We start from the raw sequence: 19773 nt of genomic DNA on the forward strand, positions 1-19773 counted from the left end.
TTCATTACCTGTCTTAATTAAAATGAGATAGAGACTCTCTCACATTCCGTGTTTAAATAAGGACCCTTGCAGGGTTATCCAGTTATTTTATGCACAGGAAAAGCCAGCTACCCTTCTCAGCACATTGAAGGAAACACAAAAGTTTACCTTTCATACAGCAGATGTTCATTTCGGCACCATTAAACTGGGAAATGTGCTGAGACAGCCCTCAGAACTCCTGGGACTAGAGTTTGGAGGTACTTTCACAAGGCATAGCAAGAATTTCTGAAATTTAGCTGTCTTTAAAAGTAACATTTGTGGCCAGGCGTGGTGGCTCGTGCCTGTAATCCCAGCACTTTGGGAGGCCAAAGCAGGTGGATCATGAGGTCAGGTGTTTGAGACCAGCCTGGCCAACATAGTGAAACCCCATCTGTACTAAAAATAAAAAAAATTAGCCAGGCATGGTGGCAGGCACCTTTAATCCCAGCTACTCGGGAGGCTGACACAAGAGAATCACTTGAACCTGGGAGGTGGAGGTTGCAGTGAGCTGAGATCACGCCACTGCCCTCCAGCCTGGGCAACAGTGTGAGACTCTGTCTCAAAAAATAATAATAATAAAGTAACATTTGTGACAAAAGATGGCAGAGTAGGAGGCCCCAGGGTTCAGTCTCTCCACAGAAACAACGATTAAGCTGGAAAAAAGAAAACTATCAGAATAAACTGTTTTGGGACTCTGGAACCTGGTCGGACATAGTCACCAGGGGAACACTTGGTGAAGGGAGAGGCTGCTGAACTCCAACAGTTAAGGGGATCTCCATCAAGTCACAGGCTGACCAAGAGACAACAGAACAGAAACTCCGTGACTATACACAACAAGGAATACAAATATAAGCCTGGCAAACATACAAATATAAGCCTAACAACTATAAGCCTGGAAAAGTCACTATGGACACAGAAGACTGCATCCTTTAATAAGCAAAAAAGCAATTCCTGAGGAGGGAGACAATCTGATTTCCAGAGTCACTGCATTATAATACTCAATGTTCAGTTCTCAAAAAATTACAAAGAAACAAAAATATGGGTCGTTCACAGGGGAAAAGAGGATTTGACAAAAACTATCCTTGAGGAAGCTCAGACATTAAAATTACTAGTCAGAGACATTAAATCACTTGTCCTAAATATGCTTGATGAGCTAAAGGAAACCATGGAAAATAATGGATGAGCAAATGGGTGATTAGCAATAAAGGGATAGAAATTATAAAAACCAACCAGAAGTTCTGGAGCTGAAAAGTATAACTGAGAAGAAAAATGTACTAGAGCGATTCAACAGCAGATTTGAGCAGGCAGAAGAAAGAATCAGTGTACTGGAAGATAAGGCAATAGAAATTATTCTGTCTAGGGAACAGAAAGAAAAAGGAAGAAAAATGAACAGAACTAGAGGTTCTTGTGGGACACCATTAAATGTACCAACATACATTTAATGAGAGTTCTGAAAAGGCAGAGATTATTTGAATAATGGTCCAGAACTTCCCAAATTTGATGAAAGACATAAATCTCCATATCCAAGAAGCTCAATGAGTTTCAAACAGGATAAACTCAGATCCATACCCAAATTTATTAGTCAAATTGTCAAAAGACAGAAAATCTTGAAAGCAGCAAGAAGAGATTCATCATATACAAGAGATCCTCAGGATTAACAGCTGATTTATCATCAGAAACCATGGAGTCTAGAAGGTAATAGGATGACATATTTAAAGTACTGCAAGAAGGCTGAGCGTGGTGGCTCACACCTGTAATCCCAGCACTTTGGGAGGCCGAGGTGGGCAGATCATCTGAAGTCAGGAGTTCGAGACCAACCTGGCCAACATGGTGAAACCTTGTCTCTACTAAAAATACAAAAATTAGCCAGGCATGGTGGCACATGCCTACAGTCCCAACTAGTTGGAGGCTGAGCCAGGAGAATCGCTTGAACCTGGAAGATGGAGGTTGCAGTGAACCAAGATTGCACCACTGCACTCCAGCCTGGGTGACACAGCAAGACTCCATCTCAAAAAATATTCTCAAAATAAATTCAGCTTCTTGCTGAAAGAAGAAGCAAAACATCCTTTAAGGACGAAGGAGGCCAGGCTTGGTGGCTCACGCCTGTAATCCCAGCACTTTGGGAGGCCGAGGCGGGCGGATGACGAGGTCAGGAGATCGAGACCATCCTGGCTAACACGGTGAAACCCCGTCTCTACTAAAAATACATAAAAATTAGCCAGGCGCAGTGGTGGGCGTCTGTAGTCCCAGCTACTCGGGAGGCTGAGGCGGAAGAATGGCGCAAACCTGGGAGGCGGAGCTTGCAGTGAGCCGAGATTGTGCCACTGCACTCCAGCCTTGGCGACAGAGCCAGACTCCGTCTCAAAAAAAAAAAAAAAAAAAAGATGAAGGAGAAATTAAGACATTCTCAGATAAAAGTTAAGGGAGTTTTATTAGTAGACCTGCCCTACAATAAATGGTAAAGGGAGTCCTTCCAGCTAAAATAAACACTAGGCAGTAACAAGAAGCCATATGAAAAACTAAAGAACACTGGTAGAGATAACTAACAGGTAGTTAGCAAAGCCAGTGTTATTTCACTTTGGGTTTGTGTAACTCATCCTTTCTTATGATTTAAAGGTAAAATTCATAAAGCTATAAATCCACATTAATGGAAACAATGTATAAAGATCTGTGACTGACAGTATAAAGAGGGAAAATGTGTCATAGCAGTGTATACTACTTAAATTCAGTTGGTATTATTGAAACTAGATTGTTGTATGTTTAAGATGTTACTTGCGGCCGGGCGCGGTGGCTCACGCTTGTAATCCCAGCACTTTGGGAGGCTGAGGCGGGCAAATCAAGAGGTCAGGAGATCGAGACCACGGTGAAACCCTGTCTCTACTAAAAATACAAAAAATTAGCCAGGCATGGTGGTGGGTGCCTGTAGTCCCAGCTACTCAGAGAGGCTGAGGCAGGAGAATGGCGTGAACCCGGGAGGCGGAGCTTACAGTGAGCCGAGATTGCACCACTGCACTCCAGCCTGGGCGACAGAGCGAGACTCCGTCTCAAAAAAAAAAAAAAAAAAAAAAAAGAGGTTACTTGCAATCCCAAAGGTAACCAGTAAGAAAATAACTAAAAAGTATGTAGGAAAGCAAAGAAAGGAATCAATTGTACAAAAGTAAATCCATAAAAAGCAGTAGTGGAGGAATTGAGGAACAAAAATCATAAGACATACAGAAAACAAACAGCTAAATGGCAAAAGTAAAGGTTTTCTCATTAATTACTATAAATATAAATGAGTTAAATTATCCAATTAAAAAGCAGAGATTGGGCCAGATGCAGTGGCTTACACCTGTAATCCCAGCACTTTGGGAGGCTGAGGTTGGAGATGGCTTGAGCCCCACAGTTTGAGACCAGCATGGGCAACATGGTGAAATTCTATCTCTACAAAAAAAATTTTTAATTAGCCAGGCATGGTGGTTTGCATCTGTGGTCCCAGCTCTCAAGAGGCTGATGTGGGAAGATCACTTCAGCCCGGGAGGTCAAGGCTGTAGTGAGCTGTGATCCTGCCACTGCACTCCTGCCTGGACAACAGAGCAAGAGCAAGACCGTCTCAGGAAAAAAAAAAAAAAAAAAGATTGGCAGAATGGATTTTTTAGAACTTGATCTATCTACATGCTGTATAGACAATTTTTTTTTTTGAGATGGAGTTTCACTCTTCACCTAGGCTGGAGTGAAATGGCATGATCTTGGCTCACTGTAACCTCCACCCCCTGGGTTCAAGCAATTCTCCTGCCTCAGTCTCCCAAGTAGCTGGGATTATAGGCACCCGCTATTACACCCAGCTAATTTTTGTATTTTTAGTAGAGACAGGGTTTTACCACGTTGGCCAGGCTGGTCTCAAACTCTTGACCTCAGGTGACCCACCCGGCCTTGGCCTCCCAAAGTGCTAGGATTACAGGTGTGAGCCACTGTGCCCAGCCTGTAGAGACAAATTTTATTTTATTTTGAGGTGGAATCTCACTCTGTCACTTAGGCTGGAGTGTAACGATGCAATCTCAGCTCACTGCAACCTCCGCCTCCCAGGTTCAAGCAATTGTCCTGCCTCAGCCTCCTAAGTAGCTGGGATTACAGGTGTCTACCACCACATCTGGCTAATTTTTTTGTATTTTTGGTAGAGACAGGGTTTTACCATGTTGGCCAGGCTGGTTTTGAACTCCTGACCTCAAGTGACCCACCTGCTTTGGCCTCCCAAAGTGCTAGGATTACAGGCATGAGCCACTGCACCTGGCTGAGACAAATTTTGAATACAAAGATACAAAAAGGTTGAAAGTAAAAGGTTGGAAAAAGTTATTCCATGAAAATAGTATATTTTAACAATGGCTATAGTATTATCAGACAAAATAGATTTTAAGTCAAAACAGTAACAAGACAAGGCCAGTATACACTGACAAAAGCTTCAACTTATCAAGATACGACAATTGTATACATACACACACTTAAAACACTCAAAATATATGAAGCAAAAATTGACATAATTAAATGAGAAATACACAGTTGGAGATTTCAATACCTCATTTCCAATAATGGATAAGAACCACCAAACAGAAGATCTATAAGGAAAGAGGATTTGAGCAACTCTGTGAACCAATTAGACTGAGCAGACATATACACAACACACAAACCAGCAACAGCAGACTACACATTCTTGTCAAGTGTACATGGAACATTTTCCAGGATAGACCATATGTTAGGCCATAAAGTCTTAATTTTTTTTTTTTTAAGACGGAGTTTTGCTCTTGTTGCCCAGGCTGGAGTGCAACGGTGCAGTTTTGGCTCACTGCAACCTCTGACACCCAGGTTCAAGTGCTTCTCCCGCCTAGCCTCCGAGTAGGTGGGATTACAGCACCTGCCACCACACCCAGCTAATTTTTGTATTTTTAGTAGAGATGGGGTTTTACCATGTTAAGCAGGTTAGTCTCAAACTCCTGACCTCAGGTGATCTCCCTGCCTCGGCTTCCCAAAGTGCTGGGATTACAGGCATAAGTCACCGTGCCCAGCAATAAATTTTTAAAACTTGAAATTATACAAAGTATCATTCCAATTACAATAGGATAAAATTATAAATCCATAGAAGAAAAACTGGAACACTCATGAATATGTGGAAGTTAATACACTCTCCTTTTTCACATCAGATGGGTAACGTGCCAACGTAACAGAGTTTGAGGGTGACACATCTCACACATGTGCGTGAACACCCAATCATCATGCTCATCAACTACAAAAAGATCTTAACATTCTTCCCCTCCCCGACTCCAGACGGAGTCTTGCTCCATCGCCCAGACTGGGGTGCAGTGGCGCGATCTCAGCTCACTGCAACCTCCACCTCCAAGGTTCAAGCAATTCTCCTGTCTCAGCCTAAGTAGCTAGGATTACAGGTGTGCACCACCACGCCTGGTTAATTTTTATATTTGTTTTAGTAGAGATGGGGTTTCACCATGTTGGCCAGCCTGGTCTTGAACTCCTGACCTCATGATCCACCTGCCTCGGCCTCCCAAAGTGTTGGGATTACAGGCGTGAGCCACCGCGCCCAGACTTAACACACTCTTAAACAACCAATGGGTCTAAAAAGAAGTCACAAGGGAAATTAGAAGACACCTTGAGACAATGAAAACCAAAACACAACATACCAAAACTTACAGCATGCGGTGAAATCGAAAGCAGTGCTTGGGGGAAATTTATAGCTGTAAATGACTACATTAAAAAAGCAGAAAGATCTCAAATCAACAATTTATCTGCACACATTAAGGAATTAGAAAAAGAGTGAACTAAACCCAAAGCTAGCAGAATGAAGGAAATAATAAAGATTACAACAGAGATAAACAAAATAGAGAATAGAAAAATGGAGAAAATCAGCAAAACCAAAAACTGGTTCTTTCTAAAGAAGAAAATTGATAATACTTTAGGTCAACAAAGAAGAGAAAAAGACTCAAATTACTAAAATTTGGAATGAAAGTGAGAACATTCCTACCAACTTTACAGAAATAAAAAGGATGAGAAGAGAATGCTTTATAAGAGAATGCACCACTGCATGCCAGCAACATACAATGGAATATTATTATTCAGTCATAAAAAGGCCAGGTGCAATGGCTCATGCCTGTAATCCCAGCACTTTGGGAGGCCAAGGTGGGTGGATCACTTGAGGTCAGGAGTTCAAGACCAGTCTGACCAACATGGTAAAACCCCATCTCTACTAAAAATACAAAATTAGCCGGGTATGGTGGTGAGCACCTGTAATCCCAGCTACTTGGGAGGCTGAGGCAGGAGTATTGCTTAAACCTGGGAGGCAGAGGTTGCAGTGAGCCAAGATTGTGCCACTACACTCCAGCCTGGGCAAGAAGAGGGAAACTCTGCTTCTAAAAAAAAAAAAAAAAAAAAAAGGTATGGTATGCTGACACATGCTACAACATGGATGAACTTTGAAAACATTACAATTCCACTTATGAGAAATATCTCCAATAGGCAAATTCATGGAGACAGAAAGGATAGAAGTTACCAGGGGTTAGAGAGAGGGGAAATGAGGAGTTAGCTAATGGATATAGAGCTTCTATTTGGGGTGATGAAAAAATTATGGAAATAGAGTGGTGATGGTTGCCCAACAGTGAATCGAACTAATGCCACTCAATTCTACTCTTAAAAACAGTTAAATTAGCGTCAGTTTTGTTATACATGTTTTACCACAATTAAAAAAAAAAATAGTATCTGTAAGGACCATTTCCTAGCCCAGGTTGGTGGCTGCCTTTCTACAGCTTTAGGGGAAGAGGAGCATTTTCTACTTGTCTTGCTGAGGTTTCCGTTGACCACCAATTAGGAACTTGTGGATTTCAAGGTCTAACTCTGGAATTTAGTCAGCACTACGAAAAATTATAAACAGATAAAACGTACAATATGGAAAGCAGGGAAAAAGCTAGAGTGTTAGGCAGTGCACGGGCAGGACTTTGCCCCCTCAGTCCCCACTAGAGGCCCGTGGTCCACCCTTTTTCTTAGATGGGAATCCTTGTTCCTAACCACCGATTTCCATTGCCTGTGCGTTTTCTCTCTGGGGAAAGACTTGTGATGCTGTGTTAGGGCTACAGTGGGCCTCATTCTATAAGCATTCCTGCCCACAGTGCCCACGTCACAAGGCCATGGTGAGGTCAGGCTGGTCAAGTGCTCAGTGCAGTGCCTGGACTTGGACCCGGAAGAGGTGGGGGTGGTCCCGACTCTGGCCCAACAACTCTGCTAGAGCCATTGGGCACTCCCAAGGGGCCCACCGCCCAGCACCTGTCACCCAGCACCCTTGACATCCTCTGCTTCTGACCTTCCAGAGTGATGTGTTATTCTAGCGTCTACCCGTGAACCAGGACGCCAGCATTCCTACAACTCCTTGTGTGATTGATGGCATCCAGAAACACCTTGGAAAGCTCCAGCCCCTGTGCCCTGCACACTGTGGCCACTCGTCCTGCTGGAGCCTCATGAATGGCCAGTGAGTGCTGATTGCCAGGATAAGGGTGCTGATTCCTGCCAGCAAAAGACCTCCATACTCTCCCTTGATGGCCAAGGTGAAGCACAGGTCTGTGTGGTGCTGAGGTCCAGTCTCAGGTGATCACCAATTTACAGAGTCAGTTGTGTTGTTACTGACCCATCCTAAAGGGGTAGCTGGACCCTGAGCCTTTAGAGCTTGCAGCCCCCTGGGGTGACTGTATTCTTTGTCCACAGTGTAGGATTTGGTTATGTCCTGGTTGGGGGTGGGTGTGTTAAACATGCAACACAGGAGTTGGGGTTGGGGGAAGAGGAAGGCCACTGAGACTGAGGCTCCACAAGCACAGAAGGCCACAGCCTTACAATGAAGTGCTGAAACATGTCCCCTGTGACACTAAACATGCACTGGCCCGAGCTCACCCCAGTGCTCTTCCAGGCTTCCTGGGATTGGGAGCCAGCAGGACCCCAGATGGCCTCCAGCCTGTCCTTGTATTTTCAACTTCATCATCTGGAGTCGGTAATGGCAAGAGCCAGATGGATTTCAGGTGACTCTGAGCTGTCTCCTCCCTCTCGACAGCTGCAGGCATCACTCAGACACACTGCAGGGCTCACCTGTGCCATGGAGGCTTTTAAAGTAGATTTTCTGTTGCTTATAACAGAACACCTAAAACTAGGTAATTTATAAAGAAAAGGAATTTCTCACAGTTATGAAGGCTGAGAAGTCCGAGGTTGAGGTGTTATAGGATGGAAGGTCCCAACTGAGTTGTCCAGGTTCTTGGTGTATTGAACAAATAAAACAAAACTCACAAAGTAACAAAAGAATGAAGCAATGACAGACAAAACAGGTCAGTCGCAGTGGCTCACGCCTGTAATCCCAGCACTTTGGGAGGCCGAGGTACCTGAGACCAGCCTTGCCAACATGGTGAAACCCCGTCTCTACTAAAAATACAAAAAAATTAGCTGGGCATGGTGGCGGGTACCTGTAATCCCAGCTACTTGGGAGGCAGAGGCAGGAGAATCTCTTGAACCCAGGAGGCGGAGTTTGGAGTGAGCCCAGATTGTGCCATTGCACTCTAGCCTGGGCAACGAGAGTGAAACTCCGTCAAAAAAAAAAAGACAAAGCAACAAAAAAACAGCGTACCAAAGCACAGATTGATTGAAGAAGCGAACATACAACCCACAGGGTGGGAGCAGGCCCGAGCAAACCACTCAAGGGCCTCCCAATTGCAATGCTTCTCAGGGTTTTTATAAAGAACACCCAGATGCCCTTTAGGGGCCTCCAATTGGTTACACCCTATGAAGGATTAGTCTGGGACCAATCAGAGGCTGAAGTGGAGGATTGGCCCAGGGTCAATCAGAGGTTGAAGTGGAAGCTCCTGACTTGTTATCACAGGAGTGAGGATGTGGCCTGTGTGCTCCCCAATCCTGCCTAGAACGGGCTGCACCTGCTGTTCTCTGGCTTATGAGAACTGGCTGCACCTGCTCTTCTCTGGCTTATGTGAACTAGCTGCACCTGCTGTTCCTCTGCTTATGCCCCAACCCTTGGCTTCCCTAATTCCCTCTCCTCCTGCCTCAGAGAGGCTGCATCCGGTGAGGGCCTTCTTGCTGGTGGGGACTCTGTGTCCCGAGGTGGTACTGGGCATCACGTGGTGAGGATGCTGAGCCTGCTCACATGGTAGCTCAAGTTTCTCTTCCTCTTACAAAGCCAACAGTTACCCTCCCATGATAACCCACTAACCCATGAATCCATGAATGGATGACTCCATCTACGGGGACAGGGCCCTGATGATCCAGTCACCTCTTAAAGGCAGCACCTCTCAATACTGCCACATTGGGGATTAAATTTCAGCATGAGTTTTGGGAGGGACAAGCATTCAAACTGAAGCAGGGGCATGGCGGGTGCAGCCCAGAGGTAGAACACGCCTGGATCCCCACAGCCCATCCCTTCTGACGTGGCCTGGCCATCCAGGGATGTGATTTTCTGAATGACAGGCATGACTGTGCTTTCTCTGAACAAGAGGCGGGCGCCAGTCCCGAGGGTTGGGAAGAGGCACTAGAGTCCCAGGGGTTTCTCCCACAGTGCTGGAGGCTCCTGGGAGCTGACTCCACAGGTAGAAACACAATAATCCCTGTGGGTACCAGTGTGGCCAAGGAAGGGACACATCATTGTATCCTCGGGCTTCCGTTGCCCAAGAGAACAGGGACAGTCGCTGGGGGAGGCCCGCATTGCCGGGCAGCTCCATCTCAGTCTTCGACAGGGAGTCCCCTTTTTACACCAGAGACCCCTCGACCAACCCAGGAAGCCCAGGGTGGCTAAAGTGGTCACAGCCAGCCAGGGTGTCTCCTGCTTCTCCAGGGGATGGGGTTCGTCCTGGCTCAGCTCTGCTGCATGAGGCCGCAGGACTTGTCGGCCCTGAGCCTTATCCTCCCACCTGTGGGCTGGAGGGGCAGAGAGAATGGCAAGCGGGTCCTTGGGTGCTGCTGCCCTCCACCGCGGAGCCCCCCAGGCAAAGTTGCTCAGGATTCCAGAATTTTCTCTCGTCTGAGCCCCACAGCGCCTGTTTAGAAGGTGGGTGCGGAGTGGGGAAGAAGACCCCCAATGTTGTTCCAAGCACTGGCTTTGGAGTCAGGGACCTGGGTTCAAATCCTTGCTCTGAGTGACCTTGGGCACGTGATGCCCTCTCAGGGCCTCGTTTTCCTCTAAATATCTATAAACGTCTAAAATGAGGGTGTGCACAGTACCCACCTCACAAGGCCATGATGAGGTCGGGCCGGGCAAGTGCTCAGTGATGTGCCTGGGCTTGGACCCGGCAGAGGCAGGAGTACTCCTGACTCTGCCTTCTGCCCTCTGCCCCCTGCCCTGTCAGCTCTGCCAGAGCCATTGGGCACCCCCCCCAGAGACCCACTACCCAGCGCCTACTGCCCAGCACCCTCCCTATCCTCTGCTTCCAACCTTCTGGGGTGATGTGTTATTCTTTCTTCGCCTTGCATCCGGCTGGAGGAGCAGAATCCTTTTCTTTTCCCAGGCAGGGTCCCCAGACCCCAGTTAGAACACAGACTTCACTCCCTGCACCCAGAGGACGTGGGTGTGGCTGGGCTCCCCTAGTCCAGAGGAGGCCACAGCCTGCCAGACCCCAGCTCCCTCTCTGACTGCAGCTGTCACCAGGCCCTCCCACCATTTGGGGCAGAATCTAGCCCCTGGGAGCCAGCAGCCTGGTTCCATTCAGGGAAGGGCAGGCTCTGGAGTGACCTGTGCCTGACTCCCACTCCTGGGCCTGCCAGTCAGCTTCCCTGGGCCCACCTCCTCCACTCGAGATGAGGATGGCACCATCAACATCCCCAAAGCCTGGGGATTGTGCCAGGTGATGGGGTCACAGGTTGGGCCCCCACCTGGTGCTGTAAGGGTGACTGAGGTCCACTCCTTCCTGCAGCTTAGCCTTGGGAGCAAAGAAAGACGCCAGACAGGAGAATGAGGTTTTATTCAGGAAGAGCTCAAGACGGGAGGGAGCCCCTGGGGTCGCACCCTTTCGGACTCTTGAGACCAAGGCTCATGGAATGCTAGAAACTAATGACTGCAGGCATCTGAGCTTCCTTGGAGTCATCTGTGGGGGGCACAGGGGCAGCCTCAGAGTCACCCGAGGTGGGCATGGGGGTGGCCTCAGAGTCACCCACAGGGCGTACGGGGGAGGCCTCAGAGTCACCCGAGGGGGTCACCGGGGCAGCCTGGGAGTCACTTGTGAGGGGCACAGGGGCAGACTCGGAGTTACCTGTGGCGGGGATGGGAGTGGCCTCGGAGTCCCCTGTGGGGGGCATGGAAGTGGCCTCCTGGTCGGTCACTGTGGGCAGCGCCAGATAGGTGAGGGTCCAGTAGCGCAGGCAGTTGATTCTCAGGCTCTGCTTCATGGAGCTGCTGTCCATCTTCTTGGTGATCTCCAGGTAGCCGCCGTTTTCCGTAGTGTAGGGTTCCCAGTGTGTGGGCACAGCCGAGTGGCCCATGTTGGGGTCCCTGCAGAGTGAGAAGAGGCTGTGCAGGGGCTGGGGACTCCCTGGGGGCTGAAGCCCTGCTCTGCACCTGCACGCCTGAGCCATCCCCGCCCTCTGAGCTGGCGCTGGGTACCATGCCCCTCACTGCATACTGGGCACTGGCTGTGCACATGCACAGGCTTGGGGCTCTGCCAGTAGCTCTTATCCCATAAACACACAAGGATTCCAAGGCAGGGGGAGGTTAAGTGACTGGCCCAAAATCCCTCCACTGGCAAGTGAGGGAACAGGGCCTCGTGGTGGGAGGCCCTTCTCGGCTGCCGCCCTCCGCCCTGCACTCAACCCATGCTTTACCTGTTTTGGCAAAGTTGGTCCAGTAGGCGATCATGGCCTTAGAGACTGTCCTGTCTTGGGGCTGGTAGCCCGTGGGGGTGGCGAAGGGCTCCCCAAAGATGTACTGGATGTCGTCTCCATGGTCGGCCCCCACCCACTTGGGGTAGACGGGCATCCAAGATGGATGGGAAAACAGGTAGGTGTAGGTCTTGGCACTCCTGGAGGGGAGAGACCACCCGAGTAGGCAGGGTCCTCACTGGGGACCGATCAGCCCAGAGACCGGACTTGGAGGGAGGTCCCGGGCAGCCAGCAGGGAAGTGTCTGGGGAATTCCCATGAAGAGATGGGGCTTCTTCCACCCAGGGAAGGGAAAGCTGAGAACCAAATTCATGGATTCATGGGTTCCACGATTTCACTTGAATTTATACTTCATCTCCACAAAACATTGTGAGGCACCTTCCTTCTAGAATTCAGTATCAAGAAACATTTTGCTCTCCAAGTTAATGTGCATTCTTCGATTAGATTGGACAAGGTATAGGCTCTCAACTGTTTCCCTTTTTGCCTTGACTGAAAGGAGGCTCACAGCTAAACGTACTGCTTAGTTGCTGTAAAGCTTTCATCCTAGACTTCTAGGTATACTTTTGTTTTCCTATCTTTTTCGTATTCCTAACTTATTTATTATTTTTATTATTTACTTATTTATTCGAGACATAGTCGCACTCTGTTGCCCCTGCTGGAGTGCAGTGGCGTAATCTCGGCTCACTGCAACCTCCACCTCCAGGGTTCAACTGATTCTGCTGCCTCAGCCTCCTGAGTAGCTGGGATCACAGGTGTGCACCATCATGCCTGGATAATATTTGTATTTTTAGTAGAGATGGGGTTTTGCCATGTTGGCCAGACTGGTCTCAAACTCCTGACCTCAAGTGATCCTCCCACCTTGGCCTCCCAAAGTGCTGGGATTACAAGGGTGAGCCACTGCACCCGGCCTTATTTTTCATTATAATTGGCTATTATTACATGAAGGTCTTTAATGAGGCCTTGGACTGAAATTATTTTGTAAGTTGGCAAAGTTGAGGCCCATAAGAGTCAGTGGATAGAAACCATTGTCCAGTGTTCTCTCAATGCACACAGCATGGGGGATGGAAGGTAGCTCAAGAACTCTCCAGTGGGAAGGCCCATGGGGTGCAGGGCTGAGCAGGGCAGAGGATCATAGGGTTTGTGAACCCCTATAGGCTGGGAGGTAAAAAGAGGCCCTCAAGTCTTGCCAGGCCTTAGCAAAGTGGATCAGGCAGGCACAGGTGGGGACTCAAGCACCACTTTCCCAGACAACCCAGACACCTGAGAGCCACCCACAGCGAGGCCTCAGCTGGAAGGTGCAGCACCCCAGGAAGGCCCCCAGAAGCCACCTGCCGCCCAGATCCTCACTTGGCGTTAGCTCTGTGCTGGGCTAGGGCAATCTCGGTGGGCATCAGGAAGAGGACATCAGTCTCAAAGTCCACCACAGTCTTCTTCTTATTCTCCTGGGATGGGTCCAGCAGATTCTTGTACCTTCCACTTCCCCCGAGTTGCCCCTTGCCTCTCAGGGCTGGAATTGGCTATGTCCTCCCTTCTCTGATCTATGGGCACTTGGGGCAGGGTTGATTCTGCACCATCGGGGGCATCCTGTGCCCTGTAGGATGTTTAAAGCATCCCCGGCCTCGACCCACGAGGTGCCAGGAGCACCCCCTCCCCAGCCGTGACAATCACAAATGTCTCCAGGCCTGCCACATGTCACCAGGCTGAGAGCCACTGTCTAGGGCCAGATCTGTCCTCTTCAGCGGCAGCCCCTCCCTCTCCTCTCTCTTTGCTGGGCCTGAATCAGGAAGGAGGAAACTTAGAAGCCGCTGAGGGAACTGATGGAGAAGGAGCTCCCTCTCTCAGGGCTGGGTTCCAGTCCATCAGCCAAAAATGGTGCGAGGTCTGCATTGCCCTCCAGACCCCTGGACGGGCCTCTAGAGGACCCAGTGGCTGCTGAGGCAGGCGGGGCCCGGCTGTCACTGGGCCCAGCACAGCAGACTTTGCTTCCAGCAGGGCCATGGGGCTTGCTTTGTTTGGCTTCTCCAGCCTGAGGGCCTCAGGGTGGGAGAATGGGGAGGGGTTGTGTTGACCTGCCAAAGGCCTCTCAGCACCCCAAGAAGAGCTCGCCGAAGAAGAGTGACCTCTCCTTTGAGTCAGGAGCCCAGGACCACTGCCCAAACCTCAAGGTCCCAGGGCCAGGGAGTGTGGAGAGCAGGCAGCAGAGGTGGAGAGAGGAGTCCCCAGGGCCTGAGACACAGCAGGCGGCAGAACAGCATGGTTGGGATCTGGGGTCCCCTGTGTGACTCCTGCTGGGGGAAGGGACTGGGCTGGGCACCGACACCGGCTTCCTGTGGGGCTTGGGGTTGCTGTGGCTTCTCCTTCACAGGCAGAGAGGGCGGAATTTATGGATGCCTCGAGAGAGCTCCTGCCTGCCGGCTCTTTCTGGAGGGACACGGACCCGGGTGTGGAATAGCCCGGCTTTCAAGTTCCTGCACAGGAATAGGAGGTGGCAGCTGTGCGATGCTGGGCAAACTGCCTGCCTGCCTCTCTCCACCCCGTCTGCCTGCTCTCCACACTCCCTGCCCCTGGGCCCGTTTCCCCTTCTGTAAAATGGGAACAAGGTCGCCATCAGAGAGGTTGGTAGATGGGATCACCAGGCTTAGCAAATGCAAATTCAAGAAGCCCAATTACATTTGAATTTCAGGTAAACAGTGAATTGTTTTTTGGTATATGTTTCATTTTTTCCTTTTTGTTTTTTATTTTTTGAGACAGAGTTTTGCTCTGTCACCCAGCCTGCAGTGTGGTGGCGTGATCTTGGCCCGCTGCACACTCCACCTCCCAGGTTCAAGCGATTCTCCTGCCTCAGCCTCCCGAGTAGCTGGGATTATAGCCACAGGCCACCACACCTGACTAATTTTTGTATTTTTAGTAGAGACGGGGTTTTACCATGTTGGCCAGGCTGGTCTCCAACACCTGACCTCAAGTGATCCACCCACCTGAGCCTCCCAAAGTGCTGGGATTACAGGCGTGAGCCACCGTGCCCGGCCCATATAGATTTGTTTCAAATATCGCATGGGACATACTTACACAGCAGTTCTTTGCAGTTTATCTGAAATTTAAATGGAATTGGGCATCCTGTGTTTTACCTGGCACCTGTCCCCATAGAAATGAGAGTGAGTGCCCAGGATCTGCTGCGGGGCTGTGCTGGGCTCTCTTTCTCAGCCTGGCCTGAAGTTTCCAGGCTGAGAAACTTCCTGATTGAGTGGGAGAGCAGCAGGACCTGCCCCTCTGCTGGGCTCTTACCTTCGCGGCACTCGCCACTGCCCGGCAACAGGTGAGGCCCAAGACAACCAGTTGCAGGCGCCCCATGGTGTGCGTCAGCCTCTGGGTGGCCTTCCCTCTGGGCCTCAGGTATTTATGGAGCCGGATCCAAGGCCACGTGCTTGTTCATGAGCTCTCAGGCACTCCCTCCCCTCTACCCCCTCAGGTGCAAGGAGATCCAGTTTTCCCAAAACCCACAGTGCACCTGTGCAGGTTACCGCTTACCTGGGAGCAAAGGCAGGTGGCAAGGTGGCGGGTGGTAAGGGGGATGGTGGGGCCGGGCAGGGTGCACAGTGCCCTGCCTTCTGGTTTGTTCACAGGGCTTGGTGTCACTGTCAGAGAAAAGGGCACACTTTGTCTCCATGTCTCCATGCCCTGCTTGTCCCCTAGGTCCCCAGAGGGGCTTCACAGGGGACCGAGCACGTGACTTCTGGGACAGAGAGGGTGACATGCTGTGCGCCCCCCACCCATGTGGCTGACCTTATCTGTACGAGCTTTTCCTGGGGCCCGTGGAGCGGGCAGTCCAAGCTGGGTGCAAATCCCAGAGCAGCACAAAGCAGTCTCATTTAAGGGTGGGGAGATGTCGCCATCCAGCCTGTCATGTCCTGGGAAGGAGGACTAGAGGCTCAGAGGGACATGGTGTGGGTGGGGGATGGGGAGGAGTCTAGCCCAACCTTGAGGGCTTCCCTGAGGAAAGAAAGGGCCCAGCCAAGGCCCTGGGGCATGCCCAGGCAGAGTGACAGAAGGGGAGGGAAAGAGGCCAGCGGGAGGGAAGGGAGAAGGTCGTGTGAGGTTGTGGAGGAGGAGGAGGAGGCCACTCATATTTTCTGTGAACGGGTGTTACTCCTGGAGCCAGGATAGGCTCTGAGAAGTGAAAGAACACCATGAACAAAGTCTTCAGATGGGGCCTTTAAGAAGCTCAGCCAGTGTGAGGTCACCCTCACCAAGACACTCAGTGGCAGCTCCAGCCACCGCACAGCCCTCTGCAGTGATGGGGACAGGGCGAGGGCAGCCAGAGCCTTCCCACCCAACAGCCCCCCAGGAGACGTGGAGCCTGTGCTTCCCACACCAACCCCACCCCCGTTCTGCCACCCCTGTGGCCAGTGCCAGGGACCGAGTGGACCTGCAGAGCCATGTCTGTCCCTCTGTCTGTCGACCACAGCCGGTGCCCAGCAATTCAGGAGGCCTAGTGGGCGAGGGAGGCTGGGGAAAGGCCGGGAGGGTGGGAGGAGGAGCTTGGCCACAGGAAATAAGGGGCCTGCAGGCGGCTGGGGCGCCCCAGAGCCAAGGCATTTGCCTCAGGCCTTTGCTGCAGTGTTATTTACAGTGGCTAAGGAGGAAAGGGGAGGGCAGAGGGGAGGCAGCAGGGAGAGGAAGGAGGTGGGGGAGAGGGCTGGGGCAGGGCAGAGGGAAAAGAAGGCCCCAGTTTATATTTATGTACATTTTTAGAGCAGCTTTAGGTTCACAGCAAAATTAGAGGAAGGTTACAGAGATTTCCCGTATGTCTTCACCCCACCCCAGTCTCCCCCATTATCAACATCCCCCACCAGGGGGTACAGCTGTTACACTTTATGAACCCACATTGACATGTCATAGTCACCCGGAGTCCACAGATTTGGGGTTTTTGTTTTGTTTTGTCTTGAGACAGGGTCTCACTGTCACCCAGGCTAGAGTGCTGTGGCACAATAACAGCTCACTGCAGTCTTGAACTCTTGGGCTCAAGGGATCCTCCTGCTGTAGCCTCTCAAGTAGCTGGGATTACAGGCACCCGCCATCACACCTGGCTAATTTTTGTATTTTTAGTAGAAATGGAGTTTCGCCATGTTGGCCAGGCTGGTCTCGAACTCCTGAGCTCAAGTGATCTGCCTGCCTCAGCCTCCCAAAGTGCTGGGATGACAGGCGTGAGCCACTGCGCCCAGCCCCTAACCTAGTTTTGGCCATGCTCTGAGCCCACATTCTTTGTGGGACCTCAAGGTGGTATCTAAGCTCTGTGCTCTGTCGGGAAGTTGGCTCTTCATTTCAAAGGTTCCCGTGTATACGCATTAAACAAATATGTATGCCCTTTCTCCTATGAGACAACCTGTCAGTGATTTTTCAGTGGTCCTTCAGAGGGAGAAGGGGAAAGCTCTCCCTTGGTCCCCACAGTATCATCCTGAATAGTTTCAATGCTCTAAAACCCCCCTGGGCTCCACTGATTCATTCCTTCCTCACTCAAATCCCTTGAAGCCGCTACATTGTCTGGTCTGTATACCGTGGGGTTCTTCGTCATGCACCAGGAAAATTTAGGACAGGGACAAACACGAGGACTTTAGGAGCGGAGGTTTAATAGACAGAAGAGAAGAAAAAGAGAAACATCTCTCTCTTCTCCAAGCGTAAAGGACTGGTGGGCAGCCGACACGCTGAATTTTATATTCAGGTTTGTCCTTGCCCAGCCCCGCCAGCTGACTGTAGGAGCAGGAGAACTAAGGAAGGAAAAAGGAAGCAGATCAAAGGCTTAAGAAAAAGGCAGATCTGTTGGCAGCAGCCCTTATAGGAAGAGAAATCAGCAATGTGAGAGGATGTGGACGCAGATGTGGACGTGGAAGAGTTCAAGTTAGACAAGGATTTGAGAGCTGACCAAGGCTAGAGAGGGATCAACGTGAGAGACGCAAAAAGAAAGGACACTGGAAGGATGAATGTCCAGAAGACAATGAGGGAAATGGCCAAGGCCACAAGACAAAGAGGCCATAGGCCGGGCTGCTGTACCTTAGAGGAACCAGATACTAATTTGATTGGGCTGCCAGGAGCTGAAGGACGTGAGGACTAAACAGACTGGGCTCCTTCTCACTGGGCCTCCAGGAGTCTATGGTCACATTAGAAGTTGAAGGCAGCAGGATTCTGCCGTATCTGGATTCCAGATTTCTCACTGAAGGCTAATGTATACGAATGTATGTAGATGAAGGCTAATGTATATGAATGCATGTAGATGAAGGCAAATGTATATGAATGTATGTAGATGAAGGCTAATGTATATGAATGTATGTAGATGAAGGCTAATGTATATGAATGTATGTAGATGAAGGCTAATGTATATGAATGTATGTAGATGAAGGCTAATGTATATGAATGTATGTAGATGAAGGCTAATGTATATGAATGTATGTAGATGAAGGCTAATGTATATGAATGTATGTAGATGAAGGCTAATGTATATGAATGTATGTAGATGAAGGCTAATGTATATGAATGTATGTAGATGAAGGCTAATGTATATGAATGTATGTAGATGAAGGCTAATGTATATGAAGTTACAGAAAGAGGCGAAAAGGAACCCCTCTGGGAACCGAACAGGAGAAGGATCCCTGCCTTGTGAAAACTTGCTTATAGACTACTGAAATGCCCCGTGCCGGAGGCTATCAGTATATGCTAGTGTTTATTTGCACCTTTTTCAGGGTAGGTTGAGGCTTTCCCCATCAGGACAGAAAAAGCACGACAAATGACTAAAGTACTGTGAAAAGATATTATCCCCAGGTTTGGACTGCCTCTGTCTTTATAGTCAGATAATGGGCCGGCAATTGTAGCTGAAATAGTACAAGATTTAACAAGACTGTTAAAAATAAACTGGAAGTTACACACAGCCTATCGGCTGCATAGTTAAGGAAAAGTGGAATGCATGAAGTGGACACTCAAGCAGCTACTGAAGAAATATTGCCAGGAAACTCATCTGAGATAAGATTAGGTTTTGCCTGTGGTCCTCCTCTAAGACAGGTGCACCCCCCACCAAACTGAGTATTTACCCTATGAGGTTTTGTTCAGTTGGCCAACCCCAAATCATAGGTCAAATTAAAGGTGATCTCCAGGAACTAGAGGAATTAACCTTAAGAAAGCAAATGCAGGCTTTAGGAATAGCCATGCAAGAGGTCTATGGCTGAGTACAAGAAAGGATGCCTATAAGCCTAACAGACCCAGTACACCCCTTTAAACCTGGAGACTTGGCCGGGCGCGGTGGCTCACGCTTGTAATCCCAGCACTTTGGGAGGCCGAGGCGGGCGGATCACGAGGTCAGGAGATCGAGACCACGGTGAAACCCCGTCTCTAATAAAAATACAAAAAATTAGCCGGGCGTGGTGGCGGGCACCTGTAGTCCCCAGCTACTCAGAGAGGCTGAGGCAGGAGAATGGCGTGAACCCAGGAGACGGAGCTTGCAGTGAGCCGAGATCGCGCCACTGCACTCCAGCCTGGGCGACAGAGCGAGACTTCGTCTCAAAAAAAAAAAAAAATAAATAAATAAATAAATAAACCTGGAGACTCTGTTTGGGTTAAAAAGTGGAATCCAACTTCTCTAGGACCCATATGGGATGGGCCCTATACTGTAATCTTGTCCACTCCCGTTGCTGTTAAAGTTGCAGGTGTTATGTCTTGGATCCACCACAGTTGGCTGAAAGCGACAGCTCAAAACAAGTGGACCAGCCAGCAGGACCCAGATCATCCAACCCAGCTGATCCTGAGAAGAGAACAAGCTGCTGCTGAGGACAACCGCCCTGCTCTGGTCACTCGGGAGGCTGACCAGTCAACACATGGCTGA

The 19773-nt window shown here is 49.7% G+C and overlaps 1 protein-coding gene, 1 non-coding gene and 1 pseudogene across 3 annotated transcripts; 1 reads left to right on the forward strand and 2 right to left on the reverse strand.

Moving 5' to 3' along the window:
* Positions 1-5186: 5186 nt before the first annotated feature.
* Positions 5187-5287, reverse strand: LOC129479985 (small nucleolar RNA U13). The gene has a single exon (XR_008656899.1). It is a non-coding gene; the product is annotated as a small nucleolar RNA U13 (small nucleolar RNA).
* A 5692-nt stretch (positions 5288-10979) lies between these two features.
* LOC129478740 (bile salt-activated lipase-like) lies at positions 10980-15654 on the reverse strand. 2 transcript variants are annotated; one of them, XM_063635750.1, is made up of 3 exons: positions 15435-15654; positions 11854-12050; positions 10980-11524 (listed from the first exon to the last, which is right to left on the reverse strand). In XM_063635750.1, exon 3 carries the CDS (start codon positions 11512-11514, stop codon positions 11077-11079), a length of 438 nt encoding a protein of 145 aa, XP_063491820.1. In that variant the 5' UTR covers positions 11515-11524; positions 11854-12050; positions 15435-15654; the 3' UTR covers positions 10980-11076. The 2 variants fall into 2 exon arrangements, with proteins under 2 accessions (XP_063491820.1, XP_055126527.1); XM_055270552.2 differs by lacking the exon at positions 15435-15654 and adding an exon at positions 13257-15424.
* Positions 15655-15932: 278 nt separating this feature from the next.
* On the forward strand, positions 15933-19773 carry LOC129478451 (uncharacterized; annotated as a pseudogene).

This window comes from Symphalangus syndactylus, chromosome 3, assembly GCF_028878055.3.
Source record: "Symphalangus syndactylus isolate Jambi chromosome 3, NHGRI_mSymSyn1-v2.1_pri, whole genome shotgun sequence".
Lineage (NCBI taxonomy): Eukaryota > Metazoa > Chordata > Mammalia > Primates > Hylobatidae > Symphalangus > Symphalangus syndactylus.

Coding starts and splice junctions, on each gene's coding strand:
- LOC129478740 (XM_063635750.1), bottom strand. CDS start 11,514: ATGGGCCACTCGGCTGTGCCCACACACTGGGAACCCTACACTACGGAA.